The 27,216-nt window shown below is 38.2% G+C and overlaps 2 protein-coding genes across 2 annotated transcripts; one reads left to right on the plus strand and one right to left on the minus strand.

The window, feature by feature from the left end:
- Positions 1-4,452: 4,452 nt before the first annotated feature.
- Positions 4,453-22,227, minus strand: LOC121953408 (serine/threonine-protein phosphatase 6 regulatory ankyrin repeat subunit C-like). Its single transcript, XM_042500484.1, has 28 exons — positions 22,078-22,227; positions 21,162-21,245; positions 20,667-20,745; positions 20,384-20,454; positions 20,085-20,285; positions 19,474-19,561; positions 18,783-18,925; positions 17,954-18,166; positions 17,713-17,791; positions 17,445-17,559; positions 16,096-16,178; positions 15,864-15,966; positions 15,415-15,486; positions 15,186-15,326; positions 15,024-15,077; positions 13,311-13,422; positions 13,152-13,223; positions 12,838-13,039; positions 12,233-12,320; positions 11,317-11,434; positions 10,953-11,172; positions 10,584-10,671; positions 10,387-10,470; positions 9,625-9,770; positions 9,165-9,247; positions 8,671-8,753; positions 7,353-7,444; positions 4,453-7,235 (listed from the first exon to the last, which is right to left on the minus strand). The coding sequence occupies exons 1-28, from the start codon at positions 22,102-22,104 to the stop codon at positions 7,045-7,047; spliced, it is 3,132 nt and encodes a 1,043-aa protein (XP_042356418.1). The 5' UTR covers positions 22,105-22,227; the 3' UTR covers positions 4,453-7,044.
- Positions 22,228-22,679: 452 nt separating this feature from the next.
- Positions 22,680-25,620, plus strand: LOC121955499 (EEF1A lysine methyltransferase 3-like). The gene is made up of 3 exons (XM_042503491.1): positions 22,680-23,287; positions 23,380-23,491; positions 24,936-25,620. The coding sequence occupies exons 1-3, from the start codon at positions 23,126-23,128 to the stop codon at positions 25,331-25,333; spliced, it is 672 nt and encodes a 223-aa protein (XP_042359425.1). The 5' UTR covers positions 22,680-23,125; the 3' UTR covers positions 25,334-25,620.
- Positions 25,621-27,216: the final 1,596 nt, after the last annotated feature.

Below are 27,216 nucleotides of genomic sequence, written 5' to 3' on the forward strand. Positions count from 1 at the left end.
TCTGTCTTGATAAAAATTATGGACTGTAATTTATTTTTCAGAGCAGGGGGTGGTTGTGGTGTGATCTCTTTTGTTTGTTTGTTTGTTTGTTTGTTTGTTTGTTTGTTTTATCATGATCCGCCCAGGAGCTACAAAAAAATTCTCGAGCCTTCCCATGTGACTGGAGGAAGATGTATAACCCCCCTCCACCATAAATAACCATATTTCACAGTTTATGGCTATAATAAATGGTGTGATTTTGGAGATTTTCATGGAAAACATGCATCTAAAGCCCTTTGTGGGTTTGGGAGTTCTGGGGGTATTTAAAATAAACATAAAATAAGAAAATTCAAAATTAAATGTCCCTACCTATGCCAAATAAAAAATAACATTGAAGTCCCTCCCCCATTTTGCCCATCATCATCAGCATCATCAGCATCATCAGCACCTGGACTGTAAAAAGAATTCTTGTTAGTCACTGAGCTTCCATGATGATGTAACATTCTAAAACTTTCCTCTAAGAAGACCAAACAGTTCTTGTTTCACTCAGTACGTCAACTGGTTTCGAATAGTCAACTACTTTCAGCTACAGTGAGCTACAGTGAACTACAGTCAGCGAACGATTTATTCTGTGATTAACTGTCTACAGTTATCTACAACCAACAACGCCCTGATCTCCAGCGCAATCTCTTTCCCTTGTCATCATGGAAGGAAGATATAACCTCAGACCAAGGGTAAGTTTTTCTCATCAGATCAAGAGAAACTTTTTGGGGCAAACATATTATTCAGCACAGAGCTACAGTTGAGGCCATACTACTCAGTGATTTCCTCATATTTGGTCTAAATCATTTTAAACTAACACAATTAATCACACTGTGGGTGAAATAAACTGTCAAACTGGTTGATTGGTTAATATGTTGCAGTTTAAATACATTTTATGGAGTCTATAGAGTATATGTGACAATTCACTACAAATTCTCAGAATAATGTAGTTGAACTCTTGAGCAAATAGTTCAACTTCAGCTAATTCATTCTTAGATTATGTAGGTATGTTCATGAATCATCTACAGAATAAAGCAAAATAGTTGAATTGTTGAATCTCAACTAAGCTAAAACTATTAAAATTCAATTTATTAAAATTAAATAAATAAAAATTAATTTCAAGAACTTTTAACAATTAGATAAAAAATAAACATAAATCAAGATTAATGGTTACATTTACCTTTTAAGGCAATATGATTCCTGAATTTTTTAAATAAGTAAAATCAGTTTGTTAGATCTTACAGTGTAGGTTGCCACATTTTTGTTTTTGTATCTGTATTTCCATTTTATAAATCTACTTGTTATACACTAAACTACCTAATAAAGTAGTCAACAATAAATGAAATACCAAAAAACAGACAAAGATATCAATAACCCCTAAATCCTTTATTAATCATAATATCCAATAAGACAATGATAATAATAGCACAGGAGCCATTCTAGATATGAGCCCTTTTACTGTTGATATTTTACTGATGATACTTCTATTATTTTACTAAAATCAAATTTTGAACATAGAATATTTATTTGCAACAGAATATTTTTACATTGAGGTGTTGTTACCATTAATTTAAAGGATTTGAGTACTTTTCCACAACCAAGGATGGGACTGGTTTTAGCTGAACTTTATATTTATGTCTTTCAGTCATCTGGTAGAGTGCAGGCTTGCAACACTACCCAATACTACAGGCCACAACAGCAGCAGTACTTTCCACCTGCAGGAGTGACTCCGAGCTCGGATGTGCACTCGCTCAGACAAGCTCTTCTGTCCGCTGAAGAAGACAATCTGAAGTGGTCTTCAGAAAACGCTTCCCTGAAGAATCAGGTGGCCAGCCTACAGAGGACGCTGGGCAGGAAGCTGCACATGGCCAAACAGAACATTAATGGCTTGGAAAAGGCTTTAGAGGCCACAAAGTCAGGCAAGGATGACCACAAAAAGAGACAGGATTCTCTTCAAATCTCTGCACTTCAAGAAAGTCTCAAGGCGCAGAAGGAGGAGACAGAAAGAGTCAGAGAGTTCTGGATGAAGGAATCTGACACCATGAAGGCCACCTTTCAGGCTGAACTGAAAAAAGTCAAGTCAGCTTGTGACAGCCAGCGCAGCACTGAGTGCAGCAAATGGAAGCTGACTGTCAGAGAAAGGTGAGCCAGCTGCAGGAGCAGATCACCGAGCAAGACAAAGTGATCACCTCCATCAAGGATGAACTTAAGGCTTGCAAAGAGGAGCATTTTATCGTCTCCTCCCAGCTCAGCTTCAAACAGACTGAACTGGACCAGAGCACAAAGAAGTGCGATGATCTTGAAGAAAACTTCAAGAAAGAGCTGGCTGAGCAGGCGAAGGAATCTGACAAGATGAAAGCCAACTATGAGACCGAACTGAAAAACGGTCAAGACTCAAATCTCTGCACTTGAAGAAAGTCTTACGGAGCAGGAGGAGAAGACTGAAAGAGTCAGAGAGTTCTGGATGAAGGAATCTGACACCATGAAGGCCACCTTTCAGGCTGAACTGAAAAAAAATCAAGTCAGCTTATGACAGCCAGCGCAGCACTGAGCTGCAGCAAATGGAAGCTGACTGTCAGAGAAAGGTGAGCCAGCTGCAGGAGCAGATCACCGAGCAAGACAAAGTGATCACCTCCATCAAGGATGAACTTAAGGCTCGCACAGAGGAGCATTTTATCATCTCCTCCCAGCTCAGCCTCAAACAGACTGAACTGGACCAGAGCACAAAGAAGTGCGATGATCTGGCTGACAAGTTCAAGAGAGAGCTGGCTGAGAGGGAGGAGAACTGGGAGAGGAGACAGAAGGAGATGGAGAAGCTGTGGCTGGAGAAAGAAGAGGCCCTGATTAGGAAGGCGAGCAAAGCAGAGGAGGAACTGAAGCTTGTGATCATTAAAAACATCCATCTGCAGGTATGCCGTCTATTCTTTGGAATAATGTAACTTCAGATTTTAACAGCTTGATTCAGAATTAACCTTTTAAAAACAAATTCAAAACATACTGTTTTTATGTTTTTCAGGAGCTTGCCTTGAAAAACATGAAGAAGAAGCGAGGCTTCTGGAGAAAACACACGCAAAAAAGCAGCGTCGTGGAGGAGCCGGAGGCTGCTGGCTGCTTGGCTCAGGATGGAGAGGAAGGGAAAAAGAAGGAGAAAAAAGAGAAGAAAACTGCGCGTCTGGAGCAAAAAGAAGCAAAGACGCAGCAGCGAGGAGGAGGATGCAGTGTGTTCAGTTGAGGCTGGACAGGACGAGGAGGGAAAGGAGGAAAAGCAGAGGAGACGGGGCTTCTGGAGCTGGGCTCGCAAGAGGAAGAGCAGCCACAGCGACACTGATGTGGTGGAAGCTGTTGTACAGCTGTAAACCACCCCATGCCCCCAAAACTACCCCTTTTCCCCACCCCCACACCCCTCTTCCCCCACCCCCTACTCCCTACCTACCTAACCCCCATTTATTTTTCATTTCTTGTGCTTTCAAACCTAAAATACAGCATTTAAAAAAAAAAGAAAAAGTTCATTGTGGTTTGCTTTGATCGGTCTTAAATATTTAATATTAACTGTATGAAATCAAACTCCAATTAAGGCTTCCAAAGTATCATTTACTTGCTGTGCTGCTTGGACAGCATGGCAAGCATTTTTTATTCTCTATTTACACATTAGTTATATATCGTAATATGATGCACATATTCTTATTTTCTCTACATATTTATAAAATTACATACTTAACATGATGCACATATTTTGACATACATCTTATTTTCTATTTTTCTTATAATTTTTCTGTGAATACAAGCAAGTCTGAGGTGGAACAAAGAGTTTTTTTGGGCTTCTGGGGCTCCAGCTCTCAGTGTTTTTTTTGTTGTTGTTTTTTTAAATCCATGCAATTCCCTAAAGAAATCTTTTAGAGTGAAGTGTGCCTTGTTGCTCTGATATTAAATGCAGGGTACTTGAATGAAATGAATGCATTTATTGTGATTGGTAGGAATCATTATGCTATCATCATTATTGTGGCATGGATTCAAATGTAGTAGACTTGTCAGCAAAACATACAAACTCTGCTACAACACAGTAAAACACGAATAGGTTTCAAGATCAGTAACACCATCTATATACCCAGTTCCTACACTGAGTAACTCATTTGTTGTGTTTTGGTTTCTGAATGATGAAAACAGTTAAAGAACAATTGGATGTAAAATAGGATGTATAGGCTTTAGGGGGTCATTTTCCCTTGGCAACTGTCATGTTTAACTCAAATGATGTACAGATTTTCTACATTTGTCTCAAATGGCTTGAGAAATAGTGCACATGGCTGCTGAAAATGAGAAAAAATTCTCCCCAGGGGAGCATGCCCTGGCAGAGTGTAGTGCTGTATGGGATTAACAGTGTCCTCATACTCTGATGGAGCTTAAATGAGAAATGGAAAGGAAATATTGCAGAGATCCTTCTCATGGTAGTAAATTTATTTATTTTCTGTCATATGAATGCCATCCACAACTAAGAGTATTTAAGTTGGGAGTTATGCCCTGAAATCTCAGTGAAATGAACAAAAGACACAGTTTGTTCACATAAAAAGCCGTTAACGGAGCACTTCCTAGAGACAAACAAACATTTCACTGCAACTTGTATTTAGAAATGTCAAACCACTTTCTCCCCGAGTTCAAACCAAATTAGTTTCTGCTGCTCTCTTATAGGTTCATTTGTAAAAAGCACTTATCATATCACTTTTGCATAAACCAAAGACGGACACCTTACTGTAAAATGTAAACTTTCATGCTAGAGTGCAAATCGTTTAAAGCCATTTTAAGTTAACACAGTAGGTATTAAAAGGGGAAAAAATCAATTAGGAAAAGGAGAAAATATAAAAGTCTGTGTATGTATTCGGCTTTGAAATTATAAAAAGATAAACACTTAAAGCAAACTTCCATTTATAAAACTCGATCTTTTCAGAGAGACAGGCAGTGACATCTTTGTAGGCAACCAGTAGAGGTGTGCTGTGCTCATTTATTTAAAGGTCCAGTGTGTAGGATTTAGTGGCATTAGCGGTGAGGTTGCACAACTGAAAAATCTCCTGTGTTCTGGGTGTGTAGGAGATCTACGGTGGCTGATGCAAAAACGTGAATGTTTTTATCCTGAGCCAGTGTTTGATTTGTCCGCTCTGGGCTACTGTAGAAGTAGCATGGCAGACTGGAAAAGGAGCTGCTCCATGGGCAGATATAAACGGCTCATTCTAAGGTGGTGAAAACACAAAGCTTTTCATTTTCAGGTAATTATAAACTAATGAAAATAAACTTATGAATACTATTTACCATATTATAGATGCCCATAACTCCTACACACAGGACCTTTCACATGTGGGAAAAAAAGAAAAAGAAAAACAAACTTTCTACATTTTGTGGGCATGGCAAATTTTTCTAAATAGTAAAATACCAAAAATATTTACTAGAGACAGATTTATTAAGTGTCCACTGGACAATAATAAAGGAAATTTTTTCACTGGACCAGAAAATTGTAATTAACAAAAACAAAAAAGCAGTAATTTCAGTTTCTGGTGTTTCACAGAGATCGTTACTGGTGTTAAATGTGAGCAGTTTTCTACATTTCAGTGAACACTGACAAAATTACAAGGATAACAAAAGTAAAATGTAGTGCTAAAACATTTCACAAGTCACAAGTTGAACAAACTGCAAATCAACTGGCAACCTGATAATTATCATTTTAGTAATTTTCATACAAAAGTGTCACAGATTCTCTGGATCCAGCTTCTTAAATGTGAGGGATTTGCTGCTTTTTTCTTAGTCTAATATCAGTGTAAATTAAATATCTTTGGGTTTTAGACAGCTGATAAAAAAAGCAATTCACCTTGGGCTCTTCAGACTTGTAATGTGCAGCTAATCAATTTAAAGAAAAAAATAAAATCAACAGATTACTGAAAAACTGAATGAATCTTTAGTTGCAGGTGAGGTTAAATGACACATTTGCTAAAGACTTTAACACTCAGACACTGAAAGTCCTTTTTTTCCTTGTGCTTTGAAACTGTTCATATTGACACGTATATTTTCTATCTGCTTAGCCTTTCGTTTATTTAATTCTCTGGCTTGTTCAACTGAAATATGTTACTTCTGTCATACATTTGTTATGCAACATCTCGCTTAAAATGTGCTTTTTATTGCACCCACAATACAGTACAGAGCGACCTGAGGTTAATTCTCAATAATTTGGGATTTTAAAGATAATAAGTAAAAGATTAACTTCATTTTAAGAACTATATATACACTAGAGTCTGTAAAACTATATCACTACTACTATACACATGCTTGTGACTTTACTTAAATGAAATGTAACTTATGTAAGTCATGATAGCTTTAGAATAACGAGGTTATTTTTATCAGTGTACTGTCGGCTACACTCTGGACAGGATAGAAAAATAGAGTCTTATTAATTGCATAAAAGGTTTAAAGCACCTGTTAGATATTTTAAAACAAGTATATTAAGAAGCAATGTCTTATATGCAAAATAGCACTTGTAAATACACGCATATGTAACACAAACACACGATCATTCGAATATTCTTGCACTTGAATCAAATGAAGACAAACATGGAGATTTCAGGCTCTGGTGTTTAACGATAAATTAGGCCAATACTGACAGCGGACGGGGTTCAAGTGAGAGGCTTGTGTAGTGTGCTCATGTTAAAATTTTCACTCTTTTCTAATAGTACGTACTTCTTTAAAATAACATATGTGCTAACTCATGTGACAAAAAAGATAATCTAACAAATCTGCTAATATTAGTAAAGTGTAAGACTAGATTTTAAAGAAGCAATCGATGCTACAGGTGCAAGAGGACATAATGTCCTGCATGTGCTGCATGTGACACACATTTATAAACGTCATCACGTTGAAAAAGAAGCTATGCATGATCACACATTCCTGAAGAGGTGAGTGTGCGTGTGTGGTAATACGTGGAGACTTTGGGCTTCGCTGGGATTAAATTTCACTCGAGCCCACAGTGTCCTTGTGCAGCACCTTAATCTAGGCGTGGCACAGGTTGCCGCTGGACCCACATGTGGAAGCGATGCCACAGTTCTTCAGGATGGGGTTGTAGTGGGAGGCTGCACCACCGCTGGCCTCTCTGGGTGGGAAAGGCTTCATGGTGGAGAGGATCAGCGCAAGACAGTCTGCCACGTTCTTGTTTGGGGCACAGGCCAGAGCCGGCGTGTGACCTGCAGTGGGTCAGCAAGCACAGAATCCGTCTACAGTGTTCTCCAGTAACATTTTTGACAGGAAACAGGAACTGCTTTGGTATTTGGTATCAAAGAAATACAATTATTCCCGCTTACCTTCTTCATCTACAGCCATGACTGCTGCTCCTCTGCTCAATAACACCTGCACTACAGTTGCCAGGCCTTTCCTCGCTGCGATATGAAGGGGCCTACACGAGGAAGAAAGACGGGTCAGATTACACAGCGCTTAGGAGGAATGCAACCATATTAAAGAACTATTTTACCGTCATAAAAAAGGACCTCACGTTAAATTAGGCAGTTTATGCAGTAGAAAAATGCAATGACATTTGAAATTGGTGCTACATGACCAGAGAAAACAGAGAAATAGGGCAGTTTGACTCAAAAGGTAGAAAACCTCCAACTACCAGAATGCCATGCACCTGATTTAATGTGAAATGGGCCGTGTGAAACAATGGCTGCCAGCTGGATCTTGTATTCCAGTTAAAGACAAAGCTAAAACATGAATTTGAAAATATTTGAGGCAAATAATATGCAATCAGTAGATGAAACTTGGTTTACATACGATCAGCACTGCTTAGTTTTACTGTTTTATCTCGTTTTTTTCGGGCTCCGTTTTCACTGTGCAGGAAGCAGTATGGTGCCCTCTTTCTGTTTACAAGCTCTCGCTAATACAGCTAAATGGGGCATTAAAATAAGTTTCTGACAAATATTTTTAAAAAAATAGGCAGTATAGTAACAAAATCTTGATTTATATTCGATCAATGCCACCTAGTTTTACCGTATGATCGTATTTCAGCCCAAGATTGAGAGACAGAGAGAGGTAGGTGTGTGCGTGTGTCTCTCGATCTGCTGTATACACTTTGAGTCTGTGTTGGCAGCAGCAGAGCTGGCAGGCAATATGAAAATACAGAAGTACAGACTATAGTTAAATGAAATATTATATCAGATGGAATATTATGAAAAAAACTCTTCAGTGAGAAAAATCCTGATGTCATGAGGTAACGTAGTAATTTTACATACATACATTTTACACAATATCAAGGGTAAAACAAAGTTTTAGCGACATTTTAAAAAAAGCCACGTTACTTTTCTTCCCCTTGAAATTATATATATATATAATTATATATATCGCTTTCTACAGTTTAATGGAGCGCTTCACGTTAATTTGCCAAAATTTGTTGATGAACAACAAAGTGGTTATCTATCAACACATACAAAAGGTATCACTGAAATGTCTTTTAAATGCACACAGCATAACATGCTAAACTTAAGAATCCGCACTGGTTTGTTTCCTTGATCATAAATCCCGAGAAAATTACTGCTAACATTTCATCATTTTCTGTATATTTCACGTTTTTTGTATTCTTAATTGACAGCATGCATGTATAGCGGCCAGTGCTTTAATGCAACTCACATTTGGAGAGCGCTGTTTGTTGCATTTATGAGTGAGGAGTCGCTGATCTCTCCAAGGATCAACAGGGCACACATCTCATGACCCTGCATGAGAAAACACATTGATAAAGCACATTATCACATAGAGAAAACTGCCTGGAAATGTAACTGTTTGTCAGTGTCATGTTGCAGCTGAAAATGTAATCATTTCTTTGATTTAATTTGTATTATTTAGTGAATTACACAAAGTGCAGTATTGTAGCATTTTTACATTCTTACTGTTATGAGCCATTGTGTTGTCAAATCAGTTAGTATGAAATAAAAAATAATGTAATGTTTACTTTGAAATATGTTTGATTACATTCTTGGGCAGATCTTCAACAGGGGTTTTATTATATTTTGGTAAGTTATCATTACATCTGACAGTTATTACATTACTGTTGCTGCACACATGCTAAACTTATGACTGTGCTCCTGCATGCATACAGAACATGCATGTGTGTATGTGCTTGTGACCTTGCTGCAGGCTAAGTGAAGGGCAGTGTTATTATTGACATCCACCAGGGTCAGGTCTGGCTTCGCTTTGTGCAGCAAGAACTCTGAAATGCAGAAAATATGACAGCTTTCACAACGAACACTGACATTTATACTTCAAACATTTAGCAACTACAATCAGTGTAACAGGAAGAGATTTATTAGAGGGAGCCATTGGTGAGGACTGTGAGGGTCAAAACAACAGTACTCACATGCTAAACAGAGACAGAAGAAAAAAAAAGTACATGTATGAGAGTGTTGAAAATGAATATTGAGTGAGGGAAAATTGGATGAAAGAGGGACTTCTCTTGCAGGAAACACTGTGCAGTTTGTCCTCTTCTTGAGCTGAAAATAGTCCTAGTATGTTTTAATGTTTCCCAGGTGCAGATAAGGATGAGGGAAAACCCATTAGAAGACACTGACAGGAGCTTCAATCACATACCAACAGCCATAGTCTGTCCACAGTGAGCAGCAACCATCATAGCAGAGCGTCCACAGTGGTCCACAGCATTGACGTCTGCTCCCTGGGCCAGGACCAGCTGAAGCCCAGCAACACTACCTGAATAAGCAGCCGCATGCAGTGGGGTCCTACAAATGAAAATACTGTTCAATCAGTGTCTTTCTTCAAGCTTTAAAAAGGCCTTGCTCTTACTTTGTAACATAACAAAATACTGCAAGTTTAAAAGAGACCTATTGTGCTTTTTCCTTATTTTCTATCACATGTATTTTGTTACAATGTAAGATGTACATATCAAAGTCGGCTGAAGTTTCAAATAATGAGGTAAACGTGTAAAAGTAATTAATGTGTGCAAGAATCTCAGGATTCAGGCCGCTCTGAATACTCTGTTTCCAACATTTTTTTCCATTTAGGAACCAATCTGTCAGCTCATGACAGATTTCTCTACATGGTAAGCTGCTCCAGGCACGCTTCTGAGGAGGTTTAAATAGTGAAGGCTACACTGCTACATGCTAGCATCAGGGAAACAAGTAATCTTAGTTGGCAATGTTGTTAATTTCTCCCTGATTCCAGATTGTTCCGGCTGGAATACAATCTGATTTAATTGCATACACACAACCACTGTTTGTATATGTATGCCTGGACTGAAATTTTACAATTACAACATCTGGAAACTAATTCATAGCTGCAGTGCACTGCATGAAATAGATTTGTTATAAGTGGAGCTCAGCTCAGAGCAGAACCCACCTTCCTTTGGCATCGCTAACATTAACAATTTGTGGGCCAACAGTCTTCACTAGAAGTTCAGCAGCAGCATCATGTCCATTAACTCTGCAGAGGAAGAACAGTTGTTACATTTTTTTTAAAATTCCACTAAACCTTTTGTTATTAATATCTAATAAACATAATGAATAGTGAGTGCTTGCATTCACTCCACTACTCACAGAGCACAGTGCAACGCAGTGAAGAGATTTCCCTCCTGATTGCTATAAAGTTTCTTTTCAAGTAAAATGTGTAAACATCCTTCACGCCCTGCGGACACAGGACACAAATGGACAAATGATTAGTATTCAAATCTTTGTAAAATGATGGTAAAACAGTGTCACATCACACAATTGTTTAAACTCAGAAAAATTATTCAACAGCTAAAATAATGCTGTAGATGAAAACTAATGATGAGAGACTGCTCTGGTGCTGCTCTAAAAATGTGTTTGTAATGTATGTATGTTTAATCTATTTAATTAACATTGACCCAAACTCCTAATTTTAGAATTACTTCAAGTACATTTGACATGAATTCCCTGATGTCTCACCTTGGTGGGCAGCCCAGTGGGTGGGTGTGTAGCCTCTGTGGTCCAATATGGAGTCCAGAGGGTCAGCTTTCATAGCAGCCTTTAGCAAAGTCCGAAGTAGCTCTGTGTGGCCGCGGGACGCTGCGAGGTGCAGCGGGGTCCGTCCCTGAGAGTCTCGACACAGAGCAGAGGCTCCATGTTCCAACAGAGCAGATACACAGTCTTCACTGCCCAACATGGCCTGTAGGGGAGGACACAAGATATGATGAGAAAAGAAAACACATCAGTAACACACAGGACTCTGTGGGATGTATCCCTACATTATTATGTTTCATTAATAAAGTACTGGGACATGTACACACACAGGTGCAGCAAGTACACTTACAGCTCTGTGTAATGCAGTGAAGCCCTTTTTGTCTGCAGCATCAGCCTTTGCTCCTTTCTCCAACAGGATGTGGACACAGTCGGTGTGACATCCCAGAGCCGCGAGCATGAGAGCCGTCCTGCATAAGACAAAAACAAAACAATTCTCTTATTGTGTCAGAATAATGAAAAATTGGCTGGATTTTTGTGGGTAAGATAACATGACAGCAGTTGAGCATAACTCCACCCACTGCATAATTGTGGAAAAAAATGCTAAAAAGTGGGCAAAGAGCCGAGGGAGGTTGAGGCAGGGATGAGGAGTTCATTAGAGGGCTTTAACGATCTATTTCAATATTAGTTTCATTGCATTAATGAGTTCCTATTGGCTGACTCTGTCACCTTTGGCTTTGGAAGGTTTAGGGCTGATTTAAAAGAGCCGATGGTGTTTCGAGCCACGGCTAACCCATAAAATGCAAAGTTTTATAAGCCTGGTAAGAAATGTCAATATTAAACTCTGCATTGGTGTGTTTCATCACAGTACAGTTATATTCCTTTGTTTACAGCTCAGAAAACACATTAAGGTGTGCAGTACCTCTTTTTCTGTAGTTTATCTATTAAGTCTGCAGCTCTCAGAGAAAATATGTTATTTGTTAGGTAAATCACATCAAACAATCACATTACAATTACTTATGGTTAATAAACGCACCATTATAACCACCATAATACTTTTTGCTTAAATATTAGCTGGCAGTAATTTAAAAGTTCACTCTGACTCCTCCAAAGTCATTGTTTTAAAATACCTTTGGCAGACATAAACAATGTAAAGATTTTGCTAAACATTATCAGTATTCAGTGTTTACCAGAATTGCATTTTCTGGGGTTTACCTCATTGACAAATGATAACAAATTAGAGTCTAAAATGTGCAATAGTGACTCACTGTCCCTGTGTATCTGGACTGTCGATGACGTCTGCACTTTGTTCCCCGTTCACCAATAAAAGCAAACAGTCCATTTGGCCCTCAGCAGCTGCACAGGGAAAAGGAGTAAAGGGAAAAAAAATCAAGTTTCAAAGAGATTAACAACACTTATGATCAAGTTATAACATAATCTTAAAATTGAAACTGAAAACCCCAGTACAAGGCCATAGACATAACACTAAAACCAAATTCATTAAGGATATATCTGATAAGGATTATCTTAATCAGAATCAGAATCAGAATCAGAAATACTTTATTGATCCCCGAGGGGAAATTGCCTTTAGTAACAGATGCTCCCATTTTAAAGTCTTAAAAGAAATAGGAAAGTGTAAAATATATCAATGACATTTAAACATAAATACTAATATAAAATAAATATATCTAAACACTAAAGTATAATATAAAATTAAATTTGTTTCTTGTTACTACCGTGTGATAAATAAAAAAAAACAGATTAACAACATTTTAATGTGGAGTATTACACATGGATGTAGTTATTGCACTGGATTATTGCACATCAAAGTAGTTATTGCACATTATAGAGTCCAGAGTAGACACAAACAAACCTGCAGCATGAATAGCTGTCCGCTTGTGCTTGTGCTCCTTCAGTGTGTAAGAGGCTTGATGTTTCATTAGCACCTCCACACACAGTGCAAAACCTCTTTGAGCAGCCAGGTGGAGGGCGGTTCTGCCTTCAACGTCCCGCACATCCAGACTCACTAATGTCTCACAAAGCAAACACAGCGCCTCACAGTGACCATAATACGCCTGTAACAGCAGAATGCACAGTAACAGCAGAGTCAAAGGGCTGTTTACATGTGGTCTTCATGTAAAAGTCCACCTCGCTTCCAGTGTATTATTGTAATCATGTGCCACTCACAGCTAAGTGCAGAGGGCTGACAGGAATATTACTTTCAACCTCTTCAAGACAGTTGAAAGAAATCTCCAGGAGCTGAAAGAGTGAGACAAGAAAAAAACAGATAACTAGCCCACAATCGATTAAGAAGAAAAAAGCCTCTAAATCAAAGATACCACTGACCAGTTCCAGGTGCTGTTTGTTCCCATAAGCTGCTGCATAGTGGACGGCACTGTAACCCTTACTGTTCTTCAGAGTTGGGTCTGCCCCGTTGTCAAGCAAGAAGTCTAAACACCTGAACACACAGAGCACAACATTTAAAGGGCAGGCCACCCCAAAATCAAACACACATAGATTTTTCCTCTTACCTCATGTCCTATTCATCTATTTAGGTTGTTTTATTGTGAGTGTTGGAGATATTGGCCGTAGTGATATCTGCCTTTTCTCCAATATAATAGTAGATAGTTAGTAGATGGCACTCAATACACCAAAACAGCTACATTTAAAGAACTCAACAGCAATGTCTTTTTTAAGAAATCCTGATCCAATTACTAAAGATAACCCACAGACCTTGTTGTGAGCAGTTTCATGTAGGAACTATTTTCTTTCTACAAAACTACACCCACCAACTGTATCACACGCAGAGGGAAGCGTGCATCTCCTGCTAGCTCAACTAGCACCACTGAGCTATTGAAGGTTACGGCTCAGCCAAGGTGGACTTCATTAATGTTCACATCTCAAGCTGTCACGAGCAAAAATCTTTCGACTATGAGTAGATGATCACTCCCTTTTGTGCTTCCTTCCTTCCTTCCCATGAATTTGTTTGAGCTCGAAGGAAGACATCTTTACAGCCGATATCTCCAACACTCTAAAAAAATCTAGACTGATAAATAACACAACAGTTAAGAAGAAAAATATGTATGTTTGATTTGTTGTATTTTTAAGAATCCCGCCTCTGTTTTATTCTTTTTACCACATTGAGTTATCAAAGAAAGATACGATATAGCATGTTTCATGAACATTCACTTCTTAGTGTCTTTGAGAAATACATCAAGGCTTCCATCCCCTCTGTGTATTGGCCTGGTATTTGTTTTTCAAGTATGCTCGAACAAAAGAACGCTTTGCACATGTATTTGCACATGGGGAATGTGACTGGCTGTTTACTCACAACCACTCCCCTATTTCAGATGGCTTTCTCATCTGACACAAATGTTTGCCCGTTGAAGGTCTGGTACCGAAAAGTTGCAAATAAAGTGATACTGCATGTTAGACAATGTGGGTGAGTTCTTTTGCAGCAAATGTCAAGTATGCCAAATTAATGACAAATCAATAATTAATTAGATATCAAAATCAAACCCCTTTTCTGTAAAGTCTCCAAAGTCTTACAAATGTTAAAATCATGTCATCTTCTTATATTATTTTTATTATCTTTTATTGCTTTTATTCTTTAATTTTCTAAAACAGATTAATTCAATACTTTACCTGGCGGTCGAGATCTGCTTCATCACTTTTATTCTTTTTATTTGCTTTAATCTTGTTGACCTTCTGTATACACATTTTGTTCTTTCCTCTTAGTTTGACTGTATAGACCTTTCTCTGTTTGGCATGTTTATTGACGTCTATCTTTTTATTAACTGAGTTCCTGCCTTTGCTTTGTCTGTCAAAGCACTTTGTGAAATATTGTTTTTAAAGGTGAGATATAAATAAAGTTATCATTATTATTTTATAACATAATAAAAGTCTGAATTTCTGCTTTTCTGTCTATTTGGTCTCACAGTTTTGCAGATTTGATTGCAGCTTTCAGTCAACCCACATTTACTGACTGAAAAACAAGATTATTGTGGATTTTGCACAAAAGAGCACTTAAATGTGATATGAAGCAAATATGTGACTTACAGAGAGGCTTCTCGCTCTTTTCCCTCACTGTGGGGGTCAGAGCTCGTTTCTTCTCTGGCAAAAGAAAGACAGACATTTTTAAAAAACAGTGTTGAATAAACTTTGTTCTTGTGCTGCTGAGTAAAATGAGTAAAACACTAAAATCACAATATATGCTCTCACCCACAAAAGGTGTGAGAGGCAGCAGCGTAGTGCAGAGGGCTGCAGCCTGTCAGATCCATCTCATTGACCTCAGCGCCAGCTCTCACCAGGGAGATCGTGCATTGGCTGTTCCCGTTAGCGGCAGCATAGTGCAAAGGAGATCTACGAGATGCAACAGGAGACAGTTGTGATATCAGGTGACACCAGAGGAGAGTTTAAGCCTTAGCTCCAGATATTAAATGCTAATTACCTTCCCAAGTGATCTTTAACATCCAGATCCACAGCGGCACTGCTCAACAGCAAGTTCAGACAGTCAACATGTCTGTAACAAGAGACAGAAGCAGTCAGTGTTTAAGAAATAGCACCACAATTAAAGCAAAGCAGTTGACAGTAAAACAGCAAGACAAGATTTAAGCTACACAATAGAATCTATCATGACTAAAATCACCCCAAAATAGAAGAAATGTAACTTCCAATAAGCGGAAGACCTTCCTAAAATTTTGAAAATATTAAGACACTGAAAATCATCCATCAAACAGCATGAAAACAGTCCAGTGTCTTTAAATATTGTCAGTTGAAAAACATACAAAATAGTTTTTATTTATATGTTTACTTTAACTTTCCAATTGTGTGTACATAAATATCAACAGTGTTTGTGTGTGTGTGTGTGTGTGTGGGTGTGTGTGTGTGTTAGCTCACCCTCCAGAGGCAGCTGCATGCAGACAGGTCCTCCCGTAGTCGTCTAAGACGTTAACATCAACCCCAGCGGATTGCATTTGAGACGGCATGACATAAAACTGGCCTGAACAACACACAACACACAATAACACTTTATTAAGTAGAAGAAATTTGAGTTGTGTCAGTATTTAAAATGCAAAATGGAAGAGGATAAACTGAGCAGCACAGCTCACTGACTCAAACAGATTCTTACCATTAGACAGTAACTTTCGACAACAGTCTGGAAATCCGTAGAGTGCTGCAAAATGCAGTGGAAGCATCCCATGAATGCCCTGTCTGTCGAGGTCATAACAAAGATTATTCCATTTAGTATGTGACAGCATGGAAACCAAATGTCTGCATGATATTGGATTTTTTAGTGCTGAAAGAGTTTGCAGCTTCATGTAATGTCAGCAGATATACATCTTAGTCAGAAAGAAGAATATTACAGATCATGTATAATAAATGCATGTGTATGTATGTATGTGTAGTGATACTTTCTCTTGCAGCATAACTGGAAAAAATGAATAACACACAAACATCTAACAATCTCAGACCCCCTTTACACCTTGCATTGATGTGCATCTTGTATCCAGATTGTATCTAAACATGATTTAACCTGATAACATTTAAATCTGGTATTAAAATGCGTCTGCAGCTTCAACATTGAGATCTGATTTTTTTTTCCTCACCACTCAGAGCTTGCACAAAAGCAATTCCTATGTACCTGTACTGCCTGTGCATGTACAAATGGCAAATAAACTTCTTGAATCTTGATTGCACTGTCCAGCTCAAACAACCAAATTACAGTCGCCTTCCTCCATCATTTGCTTAGTCATTTCTTCATAAATGGTTTGATTGCAATAAATATCACCAAGTTTCACTTGAATACTTTTGTCAGAGCTCTTGATCTAGTCATGATTGTGGCCAATAAAAAATGCACCTCAATAGTCCCCCAGTCCTAATGGGTCCTGCCCGTGTTTGTCAAAAACTTTTTAAAGAATGTTTTATACACTAATGTTTTTAATATTAATTAAACAATTTAATTACAATTACATAGGGGACACATCACATTGTCAGCATTTTCAGAGCTAATATTGGTATGAAATAAAACAAAAATAAATAAAAAAGGTTTTTGCAGGCCCATAGTTTTTTTTGTTATATATGTTAGAGCCTGTCACAAAGATTTAAAAGACAACAGATTTGCAGGTGAGAAGGACACCCCAGTAAGTGTTAACTTCAGATCGGAGAGAGACCACAGTGCACCCTGCAGCTTCAGCGCTAGCTGAGGGAGAGCCACTGCTTCCCTGATGGTTTTGAACAGTTGTGCACAATTATGTATTTCATCCAAGAAATTGTTGTGCCTTGATTAAAAATATAATTGCATCTATGCTTGTGTTTAATGTGGTCACAAGACGTCCCTGACCACAACGGGATGGAGATTGGCCGTTTTGATGTCCTCATTACCTTTTGGGTGCATTTACACTTGTACTTCCATATGGTCAAACACAATCTGGTTGCAATACAGTCACCCAAATGCCTTTCAGGTTTGGACAGACTTACCTGGTCTTATCAGCACCATTTGTCAGCAGAGTGCTGATCAGCAACTCCTGACCATATCTGGCAGCAACATGAAGTGGAGTGTTTCCAAATATATCAGCACAGTCAATCTCCCCACCTGTGTACAGAGAGAACTTAATATGAAAATGAACCATTTTAAGCTTAGATATTTTAAGTCAGAGTATATTGTGAGGGCAAATTTCAGTTGACAGTATCATCATGTGTTTATAGCAGTTCTGTGGACAGTGTAAATAAAGTGTAAATATGTTACCATTTTGGATAAGAATCTGAGAGCCTGAGAAGCGCCCGTGCATAGCAGCCATATGTAAAGGGCTCTTCCCTTCTTTATTCTGTTAAACAGTTAAAAGGAGAAACATGTTTTTTGAAAAGAAAGGCACAAACCATTGCAGTCTGTACACTGTACATTTTCTTTCCTCTTAACAATGGCCAATATTTCATGATTTCTTCTTATTGGTCTATTCTAAGTCACTTGTCAAAAACACACTCTTCACCTGCACGTTGATATCAGCACCATTATTGATTAGCAGTTCGAGACACAGCACGCCGCTAGAGGAGGCAGCAGACAGATGCAGCGGCGTGCTGCCGAGGTGGTTGGGCTGGTTGATGTTGGCACCGCAGTTCACCAGCTCAGTGGCCACGGCATCCTGCCCTGTGTGACAGGCCATGTGGAGCGCTGTGTTCCCAAAAATGTTTGGCTCATCAGTCTGAAAGAGGAAGGAGGAAAACAATTGATATATAGTTTTAAATAAGACAAGTCTAGTGATTTGAAAGCATAAGAGCCTTGTTTTGTCAGCCAGAGAAACACTGAAGTTTATTATCAGTGTCAGGAGTCAAGTGACTTTGCTGATGATACCTAGAGGCATCTCTGAAAGAAAAGGAAAGTCTGGTGTGAAAGATTTGTCTTGTTCAAAGGAAAGTACATGATATAAACTAATATTAGCTATAGCTGCCAATGTAGAGATATGTCATGTGACTAAGAAACAATTTTTGTGGACATATTGAAGATGTATTATTGCCCTGAGTGGTTACATTGCAGCCTGTTCAGCTGCTGTAACCCTGCTGCTCAATACTGGACCATTTTCAAACACTGTAGTCACTAAGGTGCAAAAACATTTTAAAAAATTGGTACATGTTAAAATAAATAGCACAGTTAACCTCTAAGGCCAATAAGACCAATTTCTACAAATACTTAAAAAGCTTCTGCAGGAGGTTCAAGCACATTCAACAATATTGTCCTTTACAGAACATACATTTTAGAAAATACATGACAGCTGGATAACTTAGCAAGATTTTAGTTTTGTTATGGTGATATGACTTTACCTCCACTGCCAGTCTCAACAGATATTTCACCACATCTAATTGTCCACTGGCAGCTGCAGCGTGGAGTGGAGTGTAACCACGTTTGTCCTTACACATCACATCAGCACTGTGAGACACCAGCAGCTTCATAACCTCCACATGACCTTAAAGAAGAGATGAACATTTACAACACGTATCTGCCATGCACATCACATTACTGCACAGCACACCAGTCTCTCCTGTCTGAGGATAAACCGAGCCAGTCATACAGTTATCATAAATCAAAAGCTGTGTGTCAAAAATTGTCATTTGTGTATGTCTCTTTATATTTTTAATCATATGATCAAATTCACAGCTTTTGGCCAATCAAATGGTGCAATAATGTCTGTCAGGCAGAGGTGTAAATTTGATTTGAAGGCAGTGAGAGCATGTTAGCTATGTATTTCCTGTAAACACTGGTTCACTTTTAATTCTTGTCACTCTGAAAAATAACCTTTTGCTTGTTAAAGAGTTTTTTTCTGCGAAAATAATTTGAGTATAGTGTGGCGTTAAGTCAGTTCTCAGATATTTGTTTTTTTTTACTTTGTTGTCATTTCTTGCACATTAGTGTGCTTTATGACAGACATCTGTTCTCCCTTACATTCATGCAAGAAAAAGTTTTCATTCAGGTGAAAACCGACAATACATTTGTGTTTTGAACGACACCACTCACCAAGGTATGCAGCCCAGTGGACTGCCTGCCTTTCCTTCTTGTCTTTGGCGCTCACATTGACACCTTTGCTCAGGAGCAGGTTAACCATCTGCAGAAACATAAGTGGGTCATCCAGAGTGTCGATCAGCTCGTCTTGTTTCTATGTATAACTATAGTCCTGAGGACTGTGTCATTTTGTTTTGACAACAATCTAGGAAACACTGGAACACATACTCTAACAGGGCTCTTGATATATTGTGGTGACCAAGACAAGTGAATATATATATATATATATATATATATATATATGATTTTGCGGATATATATATATATATATATATATATATATATATTATATAATGATAGAAACACATTTTTCCATACCGCTGCAACAACTGCCAGAAACCAAGACCACTCCCCCCAATGTATTTTATGTGTGTATGTGTTTTTGTGAAGCACTTTATAACTGCATGTTTTAAAAAGTGCTACATAAATAAATAAATAGATATAATTCACTTTCCTCAGCAAATCTACTCTGCAGCATTGTTATGTATTGTAATAATAACTACTCTAGACAATAAAGAAAACTCAGGAGGAAGGGTTTGATTAATATTCCCAACTGTACAGCTTACCTCTTCATGGCCGCTGTGCGCTGCATGATGCAGTGGTGTCCTTCCCGACCTGTCGGCAACATCCAGGCTGCACACATGTGGTATCAGAGCTTCGGCACAGCCTGTGGCCCACTTTGCAGCTGCCATGTGCAAAGGTGTGTGCCAGTACTTGTCCTTTGTGTTGACCTCTGCTTTGTGCTTTAGCAGCAGCTCCACAGCTTTCTGAGGAAAAAAACAAAATTCAAAGTCAAACGTTACAATCTGGTGGTGAAGTCCTTAGAAAAGACATTATGCAACTGTGATTTGAAATAGGAACATGCCTCATTTCGAGAGGCAGCCGCTCGATGTAAGGGAGTCAGCAAACCCTGGTCCTTGGCGTTGACATTTGCACCTACAGGAGAGAGCAGCAGCTAAGCTAAGTTAGATGCTAATTTTTTCAGTGTTTTGGGTTAATTACAGTTCTTCTGCACTTGATTGACTATTAATAAATAGATGGGCTGATTTGTAAAAGAAATGAACGACAAAATAAAACTTTCCATTTGCGTACAGTTGCTGATAAGCTTTTTTTTTACACTGAGTTTAAAAGTCAGATAGATTTTCTACCTGAAGTGATAAGTAGGTCCATAGTGTGGACATCGCCCAAATAAGCAGCAGCATGAAGTGGTGTGCTCTGTTCTTGGTCCTGAGAGAAAAGAAAAGACACATTTTTCTCCCATTTTATCAGATTACAATGGCATCATTTTACAGTTTTGTTACATTCTGACGAAAACTGTTTTCAGTTAATATGCACTATTTAACATCTTTAAATTCTTGCTCCTTATGCTCACATAAAAACTTCATCAGACTGACATTTGCAACAAATGTGTCCAGAAGACCTACGGAGCAAACAGCAGTAACCAAACACATGCACATTCATGTCTGAATTTACAGTAAAAGAAAAGCTGTGCTGACAGGAAAACTACAGTAAGTAGCCTGCAGCAGCCTTACACAACAAAACCATTTGTGCAAGCTCAAGATACATCTTAACGCTTGACTAAACTATACTGCATGAAAATGCTTGTGAAGGCTGAGTGCAGAGTTAATGTGGGGAAATATTACCAGTGAGTTGACATCTTCATTATGGTTCAACAAAAATGTCACCTCTTCTGTGTTTCTGCTGAATATGGCCTGGACCAATGGAGACTGAAAGAGACATATGACATGCAAAACTGATGAAAAACAATGTGGGTAAAAAAAGTTTAAAACTATGTTAAAATTAAGTGTAGTTCATAATAAGATATTATTTTTTGCAGAAAGCAAATTAAAATCCATACAAGCAGTGCTCTAATATAATTTTAACTGAATAGCTTTCAACAGCAGGCTTGTTAAAACCCACTGGGGTCATAAATAGATTCATGATCTTGTTGAGATTACATTAAAACGGCCACATGTCTACATAAAGAGTGACAAATCAATCATTTTCTGTGCATTTCCAGGAAAGTGTCAATGTTAAAACTGTCTTGAGAAAATCTATTTTAATTGGTATGATGTAATCTGTTTCAGTGGGGACATCACGTACAGCTCAAAGCATTTAATTGTACGGTCATTTATTTGACTTAAGAACAGTACGAGATTACTTGTTTAAACCATGCAAAACTCCTGGCACTTTTGCGAACATTTACACAATATAGGAATGACTCGCCAAGATTTGTCTTCCACAGAAACGTTAAACAAACTTAGGTATAGCCTACAGAAGATGAATATGGATCCATTTAGAGATTGATATGTTTGTTTGGCAGGGTTTGGACTTCATGTACCAGGAGCCTAATAACCCCAATGATAAGGTTTCAGTCTATTATAAAACCGAAACATCACACCGAAACCTAAATCTAGTTCTGCACTGCAAAGAATTTGTTACATTGTAACTAGCCTTGTAGCAAACTTTGCTCGACATGTCGCTAACATGATTAGCCAGCTCTTTGCAGTGTTTGTAAGAACTACTGTTAGTGAACAAACGCTGAGTTTTATTTACTACCTGGTCCTTGATGTTTCTTAACTCCATGTCCCAATCACTCTGGAATCTCCTTCATTGAGACAGAGTGTAAAGTTGACTTCATGTCACTCTGTAGCAGCTAGTTAGCCTAGCCTAGCTTTAGCTTAGCTCCAGGGATATATGTGATGTGTAATTACCACAGTTGCCAGAGTATCGCGAGGGCAGATGAAGAAACGTGATTTGGAGGCTTTTCATGTCACGTCAGTAATAGAAAGTTAATTTAAAAAAAGATGTGGAAAAATGTCCAGAAAAGTATATTTACAATTATTGTTATTGTTATTATTATTATTATCTGGACTATGTGGTCCTGGACCACCTCGTCCTGGACAAACGTTTGTATATTTATCTTATTTTTATTTTATGTTGTTACCATTTGTTGTTGTTTTTGTATTTTCTTTTTATTTCTTTATTTATTTGTTATTTGACAGAAATCAAGCCTATTTGCTAAGGTTTCAAAGGGTCAGTAATACTATCATGGATGAATTAGAGCATCTCCTGACAAGCTAAACACAGGGCAAAATACCCGAGACAGCTTGGACTGAAAACGCCCAGCTTCAGTTAGTAATTAAGTAGGCCTGCTGCATTATGGTAACATTTTTGTCAGTTTAATTTACAGCTCTCTCTGAGAGCGCAGGCTGAAATTGAAAAGCCGCAACACAACTGCAGCTAATAACTCAGCTGTCAGCGCGTGTCAGCTGACTGGCTAACTTAAAGACAGCGTTAAATAGATAGCGTTAAGGCTAACCACCAGATAAAAGCGGCGAAAAACAGCGAATAACGTTTCTCAGTTTCTCCCAATTTCGCGATGACCTCGCATACGCCTTTCCCATTCATAACATGATTTAACAGTCAGTGCCATCTCTGTTTCTGAGGCACTACTTACAGCTAACGAAGATTAGACACCGGTACCTAGCTCGTGCTAACGTTACTGACCACGAGAACCTGACGGATCACTTCAGGCTGGTGTTGGTGCTCGTGCTTGTTTGTGACCTGATAGCAAACAAACCAACTTTTATTTACCAACCCAACCATGATTTGTGCAGGGGATGAAGACGACCCTTTCCCCGTTGATGACTGTTTGTTTGCGGACACATTTTCCCAAGAAACCGTGTACACTTTAGCCGGCCAGGAGCTGAAGATCAGACAGGTGTTCGGTGCTAACCTCGGGGTGGCCGCCCCGGTCTGGGACGCTGTAAGAGCCTTGTTGGTTTATGAAAACTATACCTGCAAAGTCCGTGTGAGCTTTGTCTAACGATGAGGGTGTGTATTCGCGTGTGTTCATAGGCGTTACACTTGTGTCGTTACTTCGAGGAGCAGTGTGTGGAGTTGAGAGGAAAGCGCACCATAGAGCTGGGAGCAGGGACTGGTGTGGTCGGGATCTTGGCAGCACGACTCGGTATGTGGTTTGTCTGCACCACGAAAAAAATATATTAATTTTCATGATTATGAATGGTGTTATAGGCTCTTGAACCTCCCCTTACTGGCTGTGTATGTAGAAAGTTGGTTTCTTATGCCAGGCTATTTGCTTGTCCATTTCAGAGTCCCTCCTTAGGTCGGCAAGTTAACTCTTTGAAACCTGGGCAAATTGACTAGATTTCTTTCAAAAACACTGGAAGACCACGAGCAACAAAAGAAGAAATTACCCAAAAATGAGTAGGGATTTTATTAAAAGAAGGAAGCATAAAAGAAAATTACCTTAAAATAAGTTAAAAAATAAAAGGAATTTTAAAAGTAAAAAAAAGAAATGACCTGTAAAAGTTGCTTAAAAATTAAAACAATTCTTTAACATTAATTTAAATAAGTGCCGTAATTATGGTAATTAGCAATAAATATAGTTTTTCCCCAGCTTTTTCAATAGACATTTTCTCATAGTTGTTTTTCAAAAATATTTTCTAATTTACTATTTTCTTTCAATTTGTGAAACATTTCTCTCCAAGTTGCTTATTGCCTTTTTCTCCATGTTTTTTTTTTTTTTTTTGTGTTGAAGAAATCACACCAATTTGCTCAAGGCTCAAAGGTTCAAATACTTGTGAAAGGCGTCTGAAGGCAGCACAAGAAAATTTATGTGGCTTTAGGTTTGAAAGGGTTAACTGACACATGTCAAATGCACTTCAGTCAATAGATGTGCAACTCACAGCTGCCTCCAGCAGAGGCTCTGCTAACATGCTGCAGCTGTCACAGCAGCTCTGTGTCATCTTACCCAGGGTGCCTGCAGGTCATGAAACAGTCCTGAAATGTCTTAAATTTAATGTTATGAAAACTAGGCCTTAAAAATTATTAAATAGTCTTAAATTTGATTTGGTCAGGTCTTAAGTACCAAAAACATTGTATGCAATGAATTGATCTATCTTTTAATTTCTTTTTGTCAAAATCTGTCAAAAGTCAAGCTCTGTTGAGTGCAAGTCATGAATCTTTAAGCCTACCATTAAACCTAATACTTTTTAAAAAAATTTATACTTGGCCAAATTAAGAGTAGCCTAACTCACTCAAATAAAAATATTCCTACATAAATCCTGCCTCTGCACAGGATCATATACATCCTACTTACTTTTATATTACTGGCAATGCTTAGAAAAAAGAGGATTTGTCCAAAAATCAGTGTTAAATTTGTCTAATCTTATCTTGAAAAGCATTACATTTAAATGTCTGATACCTGTAGATACCCCATTACCACTGTCACCTTCAGCATTGTTAAAACATCCTATAAGAACTTTTTAAAATAAATGTGTGTTCTGCGGTGCATCCACCTGTAAATAAGTTATAACTGCAGCGTGCTACGCATCTTGGGTTGAGAGTTTCAATTGACAGCACATTTAAATCAAAATCTAATATCTTTCTAGGTGCAGTCGTGACCCTCACAGACCTTCCTTTGGCTCTCCCTCAACTTCAGGCCAACGTCTCTGCTAACAGACCATCTGGGGGTTGGCCTTCCACCCTCCCCACCATCCTCCCTCTGTCCTGGGGTGAAGACCACCTGAACTTCCCCTCCGACTGGGATCTGGTTCTCTGTGCAGATATAATTTACCTCCCAGAGACTTACCCACTGCTTGTGGAGACACTAGCTCATTTGTGCATGAAAGGAGCTGTGGTGTATCTCTCTTCCAAAATGCGAAAAGAGCACAAGACTCCAGGTTTCTATGAAGAATGTCTGCCAACCAGATTTAATGTGGAGCTTTTGCACCGTGATGACAGTCAAAACATTAATATCTACAGGGCATCTCTGAGGAAAGAAAGGTGACAGCAGGGGCAAACTCCTGGGACTTGCATGAGTTATTGTACGGGGACCAGTTATGACTCTGGTTTCTTTCGTGCCTTTTTAAAATATTTAAAACAAGCAAAAAAAAAAAGTGCAAAATGCACTGACAATGCATCTGACAGGAACAACTTCTTGTTGTTCTCTGTCAGCCTCCTATCAAGTGACTAAATTGTTACTTAAAGGCAATAAGTTCAAGATGATTTTGTTTTTTACTTTAAGCTGCAAATTTCTGGTCTAATGCAGTTACTGTTATTTGTATTGACAAATGTTTCAGGCAATTGATCAACTGTAAGGCTAAAGACATTAAATGTTTGTGCTACATTTACTGTTAAAAATCAGGTCAGAGTTGAGTTTGCATGGTCTTTTGACCAAACAGTGTAACGCTGTTGATGAGTACTTCTTATGAACTAAGTTTACCTAAGTAAGTGATACTTGTATTTATATATTTATATGGATAAAAATGATCATTTTCAGTCAATTGAGAAACCTTTAATATCATATTAATATTTTTACTTGTTACAATTGATATTATGTTTTACAATACATGTTTTATTGTTATAAGATGAGGAGGGGAAATAAAGTGTCCTTAAATGCTGATTATTTGACAACTGTCTTCAAAGTGGTGATTTTGGAGGTTTTGTGTAGATTTTAGTTTAAAAATGTGTCCTTCCAAAATAATCACATTTTCTCCTTAATAATTGGCATCAGTTTTGTTTTAATCAGTTTGACCTTCCTCTTCTCAAAAAGAAATGAATACATAAAAAAAAAAAAATTAGAATTGTGATTGGATATAGCACATATTTTTTCACTGCACACATTATATTCTGTTTTTTACCCATCGCTATGGCACAGAATTGTCTCATTGGGATTTTTTATAACCAGCCCTGTGTTTTGATTATAACATGTGGATGTCAGTCAGTATTTCAGGGGTAGACTTGTTTCCAGCCTCTCTTGTCTTGTCGTGACCTGTCATTCAGACAGGGATCAGCTTTAATGTTACAGCTGCAGGCTGTGGTGCAGGTTTGCTCACAATCACCTGACTGGAGATTTCTTTCCTTTTTTTCTCTACATCTTTACTCCATGTAATGATGACAATCTCTGGCAACTTCTGTCCTTTCTCTAAAATATGAATCTCACATTTCTTTTCCACATTGCTGATTGTCCTCTCAGTAAAAACACTTCACTGTCTAAACAGGTTCATTTATCAGTAGAGACGACACAGCGGCCTGTTCGTACACACTTAGCCCCCCCCGTTTGGTTTCTGCTAGTATTTTGAGCAGGTGACAAAGAGAGCTGAGCTGCATCACCTCTAGATAAGATTGAAAATTGATCACATGATCACAGCCTTAAAGGCCCTGGAAAACAAATTTCTCAAAAAGTTGCCTGCCCTGGGTGACTGTTTTTTATGAGATGTCTGTATTTGTGTTTTGTTGGTTTTCCTCTGACTGGTTTAAAGTAGACAGTTAGGAAAAGGTTGCATTTTATCCTGCAAGCACCAGTCAGGGTTCAGCTACATTTGGATTAAAATGTGATGACGTCTTTGGGACCGTTGTATTGTCAATAAACTTAATGAACCACTGTCATAAATACAGTATCTGATCTAACCACACCTACACGATCCTGATGAAGCAGTTTCATTGAGTTTAGGTGTTAAACCTAATAAATAATACCTAAGGATTTTGTTGTTCTTGCTCATGTAGTCACAAATATATAATGTTATAATTAAAACACTTTTCAAAGGCTTTATATGAAATGAACACCACTCCTCCCTTTACAAAAGGTGATTGAGTCACGCATTAAACATCATCATCATATCCAGGTCTACTTAATTGTTGTCATACTGTCATTGTGATGATTATTCACAT

This window comes from Plectropomus leopardus, chromosome 2 (genome assembly GCF_008729295.1).
Source record: "Plectropomus leopardus isolate mb chromosome 2, YSFRI_Pleo_2.0, whole genome shotgun sequence".
In the NCBI taxonomy this organism is placed as follows: Eukaryota; Metazoa; Chordata; class Actinopteri; order Perciformes; family Serranidae; genus Plectropomus; species Plectropomus leopardus.